Source organism: Babylonia areolata, chromosome 9 (genome assembly GCF_041734735.1).
Source record: "Babylonia areolata isolate BAREFJ2019XMU chromosome 9, ASM4173473v1, whole genome shotgun sequence".
Lineage (NCBI taxonomy): Eukaryota > Metazoa > Mollusca > Gastropoda > Neogastropoda > Buccinidae > Babylonia > Babylonia areolata.
In genome coordinates, this window is record NC_134884.1 from 42524029 (window position 1) to 42531528 (window position 7500).

The 7500-nt window shown below is 48.6% G+C and overlaps 2 protein-coding genes across 2 annotated transcripts in view; one reads left to right on the forward strand and one right to left on the reverse strand.

Annotated features, from left to right (window-relative positions):
* LOC143285647 (uncharacterized) overlaps positions 1-761 on the reverse strand; it is a 1870-nt gene extending 1109 nt beyond the window's left edge. Inside the window, exon 1 of the mRNA XM_076593042.1 lies at positions 484-761. Coding sequence (XP_076449157.1) covers positions 484-670 — 187 coding nt within the window. The 5' untranslated portion in view covers positions 671-761. The remainder of the gene's footprint in view (positions 1-483) is intronic.
* Positions 762-2423: 1662 nt separating this feature from the next.
* On the forward strand, positions 2424-4932 carry LOC143285478 (heat shock protein 70 B2-like). The gene has a single exon (XM_076592792.1). The coding sequence runs from the start codon at positions 2708-2710 to the stop codon at positions 4634-4636; it is 1929 nt and encodes a 642-aa protein (XP_076448907.1). The 5' UTR covers positions 2424-2707; the 3' UTR covers positions 4637-4932.
* Positions 4933-7500: the final 2568 nt, after the last annotated feature.

Below are 7500 nucleotides of genomic sequence, written 5' to 3' on the forward strand. Positions count from 1 at the left end.
ATATTGCACTGTGCAGTCCTTCATTCTTTCCTTGACATTTTTTGTTTGTTTTTTTTGAAAAGTTTGTTGTTGACCGGCAGTGCTGAGATGTCGGCCATTCATTGGGTAGAATCTGTATTAACTGACTGAATAACCTATACATTCTTTATTAACTGATTGAATAACCTATACATTATTTGCGATCGTCTGGAAAACGCGTGCATGTGCACACGCATCTAACTTTTTTTTTCCCTATTATTTCACACAGAGAAACCTGTGGCGACAAAAAAGTAAAACAATTTAGATAAGGTGTACACCAGGGGGAGAGGGTGCAGCGATGGTGGTAGAGGGTTACCAGTGGGGGTGCAGAAACAAACTTCTTTGTTTTCAAGGGTAACAGATAACCACTGGTGTGCTTTTTTTTCCCCTACAGTTTTTCATCCAGGGGTGGGGGTGGACGGGGATGCAGACTGAGTATTTCCAGATGGTCAGTGTATGGCCTACCGTCCCGGAACTGGGTGAGCACGAGGTGGAAGCCTTTGCCGAAGAAATAGGTGTCGCTGACAAATCTGACGATGACACTGTTGTTCCGAGACACGAAAATGACGTCATGTGTTCTCTGGTCGCAGATTCGCGGGGACGAGGTTACGCCTGCAACAGAGATGAGGACGAACTGATATGGACCAGTCATAAAACAAAAGCATTTACAGCACCGATCTTTCCGACATTGAAAGATGGTGACGATGGTGATGGTGATTAGTATTGCTAATGATGATAATGATAATGATGATTTATTTCAATTAATTTTATATTTTTTTTATCTTTTATTTTGATAGTTTGCAACTTTTTGTTACCTAAAGGGGAAAGCACTGTTCGAACTTAACAACAAAAGTAAGTGTTACAGTTGTTTCCCTTTGGACCCCTCTGTGTTGGAGGCTGCAATCGAAGACCCTGAAAAATACCTAACAAAGACTATAGTTGTATAAATACAGGACTATAATTTATCCAAGGTCAGCACTGACCGACGGAGGCCCATGGGATGAATACACGGGGTCTTTGTTTCGACATCTTTTGATAAACCCATCATAATGCACACAATCCACAGAATAATTACCAATATTTTCAATTATCCCATGATATAAGTAAGAAAGTTTACAGCTCAAAAAAATTTTTTTTAACCTGATTTTAAAAAAAGTCGTTTCGATTGTGCATTTCAAAGACTCGTGTGACGCTTGTATGTATAGCAAAAACAAATGTAACACCTTTTCTTCCCGGAAAGCGTGGAAAATGGTTCATATAACAATTACTATGTTATTTTTTTCAGTGTTTGTACCTGAATGGTTTGTGTATGTGTGCGTCAGTGCGCGTACTTGCGTGTGCGCACGCGCAGTTGTACACCGGCCGCGGATAAAGAAACTGAGAGCACAGAAAGAAATAGAGATTTTATTCAGTCACACGAGTTCAGTTCTTCAGAAACGAGAGTCGAAATCTGTGTTGCATTTGATGGCATTCAGTGAGATGTCATGGTGCAGTACTTGTCTTTGTGGGGGGGAGGAGTTCGGTGGCGCGCGTGTGTATGTGTGTGTGTCCGTCTCAGTGTGTGTGTGTGTGTGTGTGTGTGTGTGTCCGAGTCTGTCTGTCTGTGTCTGTCTCACTGAGTGTGTGTGTGTGTGTCACGGTTTGTGTGTGTGTGTGTGTGTTTGTGTGTATTTCCGAGTCTATCTGTGTGTGTGTGTGTGTGTGTGTGTGTGTGTGTGTGTGTGGCTTTACTGACAACAAATAAAATTCAGTATAGTCTGTAAATTACGAACGGACACTAAAATGAACACAACAAATAAACGTAATAAAAGCAAGACAGATTGGAGGTAGTTGGGATAGGAGGTGGGGTCTGAGAGGCCCAGAGTACAAGTGACATCAATTTGTTTTCACACAGGAGTGAGAGAGAGAGGGAGAGAAAGAATGAATACAATGTCAGCAGTGGCCCAGCCCCACCATGCAGTCCGCCTTCAGTTCGTGTGTTCCCGTCGAATGTTTAAATGGTTTGTCTGTTTGTGTTGCTAATATCGCCACGAATCTCCCCCAGAACACTGGGTCAAGCTGATTACAGAAGTTTCGCGAATCAACAAGCAGTTTCTCATTTCGGGTAGTGGCACGTTGACTGAAAAATCGAGAAAAATATCGAAGCCGTTGTCTGCTGCACTTGCACAGTCCCTCGGCCAATCGGAGTAAAGGGGGGTTGGGGGGCGGGGGGGGGCAGGCAATGTGTTTCCGAAAATAGGAACAAATGAGAGTTCAGAGTTATATCGGGAATTTCCGCTGCCGTGAGTGCTGAGCTATTTTTATTGTTCCAGAAACGTCGCCAACGATCTCGAATGTTCAAGCAAGAGTAGGCGGGTAGCTTTAAAACAGGGGCCCGGGTTTTGCACCACCATTGTTGAGAAGCAACAGAGTTAGAGACAAACCAACACGACTTGAAGAGGAAACGTCTTTTTCACTACAAAAGCTTTAGCCTTCCACTGCAGAGGTACGACTGAGAAACCAGGCTACATAACTATATTATTTGCCATCTGACGAGTTGACGATTGAAGTTTTCCCAGTAGTAGCAGACTGAACACGACTGACAACGTTAACAGAACAGACTTTGTTCGAGTGCACTGATTTGCTGCCATACAACTGAGTGCATCTGACAGAAGAGCAACCCACAGATCCGCTTTGATCCCAGCAGAAAATGGCTCCAACCAGCAACAAAGCTCCAGCAATCGGTATCGACCTGGGCACCACCTATTCCTGTGTAGGGGTGTTCCAGAACGGCCAGGTGGAGATCATCGCCAACGACCAGGGGCAGAGAACCACGCCCAGCTACGTGGCCTTCACGGACACGGAACGCCTGGTGGGGGACGCGGCCAAGAACCAGGCGGCCCTGAACCCCCGCAACACGGTGTTCGACGCCAAGCGGCTCATCGGGCGCCGCTTCACGGACAGCAGCGTGCAGAAGGACCTGCAGCACTGGCCCTTCAAGGTGGTCAGTGACGGCGGCCTGCCCAAGCTGCAGGTGGAGTACCAGGGGGAGCTCAAGACCCTGGCCCCCGAGGAGGTCAGCTCCATGGTGCTGGCCAAGATGAAGGACACGGCGGAGGCCTACCTGGGGCAGCGGGTCACGGACGCCGTCATCACCGTGCCGGCCTACTTCAACGACGCCCAGCGGCAGGCCACCAAGGACGCCGGGGTCATCGCCGGGCTGAACGTGCTGAGGATCATCAACGAGCCCACAGCGGCCGCCCTGGCTTACGGCCTGGACAAGAGCGTGCAGAAAGACAGCGACAAGAACATCCTCATCTTTGACCTGGGTGGCGGCACCTTTGATGTGTCCATCCTCACCATTTCAGAAGGGTCGCTCTTCGAGGTCAAGGCCACAGCAGGCGACACGCATCTGGGAGGTGAGGACTTTGACGACCGCCTCGTGCAGCACTTGACGCAGGAGTTCCAGCGGAAATACAAGAAAGACATCAGCAAGAACGCACGAGCTCTGCGCCGACTCCGCACGGCGTGTGAACGTGCCAAGCGCACCCTGTCCAGCAGCGCGGAGGCCAGCGTGGAGATCGACTCTCTGTACGAGGGCATCGACTTCTACACGCGCATCACCAGGGCCAGGTTTGAGGAGCTGTGTGCAGACCTGTTCCGCAGCACCCTGCAGCCCGTGGAGCAGGCCCTGAGGGACGCCAAGATGGACAAACGCCAGATCCACGAGGTGGTGCTGGTGGGGGGCTCCACAAGAATCCCCCGCATCCAGAAGCTGCTGCAGGAGTTCATGGGCGGGAAGGAGCTGAACAAGTCCATCCACCCTGACGAGGCCGTGGCCTACGGGGCGGCGGTGCAGGCGGCGGTGCTCAGCGGCGACAAGAGTGACGTCATCAAAGACGTGCTGCTGGTGGACGTCACGCCGCTGTCTCTGGGCATCGAGACGGCCGGCGGCGTCATGGCCCGACTGGTGGAGCGCAACACCACCATCCCCACCAAGACCTCCCAGGTGTTCACCACTTACGCCGACAACCAGCCGGCCGTCACCGTCCAGGTGTACGAAGGAGAGCGCGCCATGACCAAAGACAACAACCTGCTGGGGAGGTTCGAACTCACCGGCATACCCCCCGCCCCGCGCGGCGTCCCGCAGATCGAGGTCTCCTTTGATATCGACGCCAACGGCATCATGAAGGTGAGTGCCCAGGACAAGAGCACGGGCAAGTCGTCCAACGTGACCATCAAGAACGACAAGGACCGCCTCAGCAAGGAGGACATTGACCGCATGGTCCACGAGGCGGAGAAGTTCAAGGAAGCGGACGACCAGCAGCGGCAACGCGTGGAGTCCCGCAACAGGCTGGAGGCCTACGTCTTCTCCGTGCGGCAGGCGCTGAGCGACGCCGGGGACAAACTGAGCACTGAGCACAGGGACTCAGCCAGCAAGGCGTGTGAAGACACACTGAGCTGGCTGGACGGCAACTCTCTGGCCGAGAAGGACGAGTACGACCACAGGCTGCAGGAGCTGCAGAAGCTGTGCTCCCCTCTCATGGCCAAGATCCACTCCACGGGGAACAACCCCGGCTCGTCGGCCTCACAGGAAGGTGGCAGCGGTTACGGCCCCACTGTTGAAGAGGTGGACTAACTTGTTGCGGATGATTGCGATACAGTCCCATGAATTTGGTTGTGACTGAGGGTTATAGTGGTGGTGCTGATGATGAAAGAGACAGTGACAAAAACAGATTTCTCGTACTTTTGTTGGATTTAGAGTAATATCATGTATGTTATTTTATGTACATGTATGTGAGTCGCCACAAAGTATGTGATATATAAATGGAATTTGTACTGAATGTTTGTTTGCTATTGGGGTGGAATGCTGAGTCATGTGGTGACAGCCAGTGACACATGATTGTGTACAATATGAATAAAACGCATTCAGTTAAAGATATATTCTTCGAGTGTGAGTGTGTTTGTGTGTGTGTGTGTGTGTGTGTGTGTGTGTGTGGTGTGGGGCGGGTGGGGCATCCATCTCTCTTCACCCTTATCTCCATCTGTTCCCATCTCTACGCCTAAATTCACTTCGGACATGTTTAGGTGTGCCGTGCAGCTGTCTGTTGCGTTCCCTGCTCTCTCTCTTCCCCTTGTCTGGATTCCAGGTTGCGGATGTGAGAGAATGAGTATACTGAAGGTAGCTGTACAACTCCCCCTCGCTGTCCTACCCCTGCGCTGTTACTGATGCAGTCTCTTCTACTTACACTCACATAATGAATTGATAAAACTGTCCATACTCAGATTTTCTTGTCACCTGAAAGCGTCCAATCTTTCTTTCCACACATCTGTCCTACCCATTACGGAATTGAGTAGTTGAGTTGAGGTGGGTGAAAGTGCAAACTAAAATTCCCTTGTTCTTCTTGTTAGCTTCGATCATATGCAGTGATTACTGATTCGGCACATTCTTTTGTTAGAATGTACAACCTACCGGGAAAATTTCTGTTACTGAGGCGTGCATCATACTTAACTATCCCCATCTGTTAAAGCTCGACTTCTTCGAATTGTTTCTGGTTTATTCGTTCCCTTCACTATGCCGCACCCATCTCTGTCTGTTTCCATCAATGTTTCTGGATGTAATGACGTTGCGTGACACTTACAACTGAATCAAAGCCAGTGTTGGTTCTTCATGTCACTACCTTCGATTTGAGTCTGAGGAAGAAAGAGAGAGCAGATTGCTCTTTCTCTCACCCATCTGTCTGTCATGTATCCCATCTCGTGATGCTCTGCGTCCACTACCAGCGGGTGTAGTCGCACCAGGCGTGCTGGTTTTCTGACTCAAGCACGTCATGCGTCCTGAGCCGGACTTCCGCACCACACGGCACACTACTACATTCATGTTTGAACAGCTCGACGCACTTAGGACATAGATGTAGGGATAGCTTTTGCATCCAGTCGTTAAGGATGCATGTTTCAGTAAATGTTCTTTCTTGTCATTAGCCTTCACGTTTCTGTTGTGACGTGGACATAAAGGATACCTAAAGTTAATCCCTTCCATGCCCGTAGAACTGATGTCAATAGACCTCAAGTCTTCGAGAAAGGACTACTTCGTAAATTGAGGAAAATGTTCACAAACGCCATTTGCACACGGTGAAGACAAGTAACGTCATGGAGTTTTCAATTCCCAACCGGGAAAAGAAATCATGAGAATTATCGTTACACTAGGCTTGATGTGCCGACAAAAGCAAACACAAACAACTGTGCTATATGATTAGTTTGATCATTGCTGTGACTGTTGCATAATGCATGTTGGCTTTGCAAGTGTAAGGATCAATGAAAGACTGATCTTTGAGCATAGTATTCGTGGAGTGAGTAACATCGTGTGTAACATGCATCGAGCAAACATAGATACTTCCTTTCACTCATGCCTAGACTTTTTCGTAGTCAACAATTCTATTTCAAGTTACGTTCGCTGCTTGAACACACAAACAGACTAAACAAGCACAAGCCGCAAATGCCCTTCCACAGACGTGTTACCTGTTATAAAAAAAACTGAGAAAGATGTGATCATTCCTATTCCTCCATTTTTGCAGGTTTGGTGAGTGCTTGGAAATGAGAGTCCGAAGAGAGGTTTGGTCAGCCGCCTGGTGTGGGCTCCGCCTCGGCGTGACGTGAGTGCAGTTCTATGTGGCATACCCACCAGTGTGGATTGTGTGTGTGGTTTCTGTGGGTAAGGAGTTTCTCACCTGTTGGTCCAGAGTTGAAAGAGGGTCTGTTTCTGTAGTCGTCAGACACATTCAACATATCAGGTAGGTTGAATGTACGTGATAAACCTAACCGGAACAACCAGAATGAGCTGTACCCCCCTCCCTGAAACTCCGAACCGGGCATATCAACGCAGTAGTAAATGTTAAGCGAAATGATGTACATAAAGTGATACTGTGATTTTTCTTATACACGTAGGAAGTATATAAGAGTGAGTAGTAGATATATGTGACACATGTTGTATAATTCTACACCTTACATTGCGTCAGTCCCGAATTAACGATTGTAACTAAGGAGACAAGAGCTGAGATAGTAGAGAAAAGCGTTATGATGACATGATGTTCCCCTTTCTCTTTTTATGACACAATAATACACTAATGTGTGTATTTGAATAATTTTGCATGTGTATGTCGGCTAAGGGTTGGAGCGTTGCCGATGAGACTCGCAGGCATAGTATAAGGGGCCTGTGTGCAGACATGACTTCGTGGTAAGGCAGGGCAGGCGTCATCATGTGATAACACACATCGCACGCACATAACGAAAACGCGAGGCTGCACACACAAACACAACACACACCACACAACGCACGCAACAGCCGCAACATCACACGTTACAACAGACAGCAATTATATATTTCAATTAACTGAAGCTTAATGGCTCGCAATTATAACCGATTTCTTTGCGACGTTTGTTGCATGCTGGTTTAACACGAAAGTAGCGAGTGCTGGCACGGTGGGGGTCTCGAAAGGGAGACTG

Coding starts and splice junctions, on each gene's coding strand:
- LOC143285478 (XM_076592792.1), top strand. CDS start 2,708: ATGGCTCCAACCAGCAACAAAGCTCCAGCAATCGGTATCGACCTGGGC.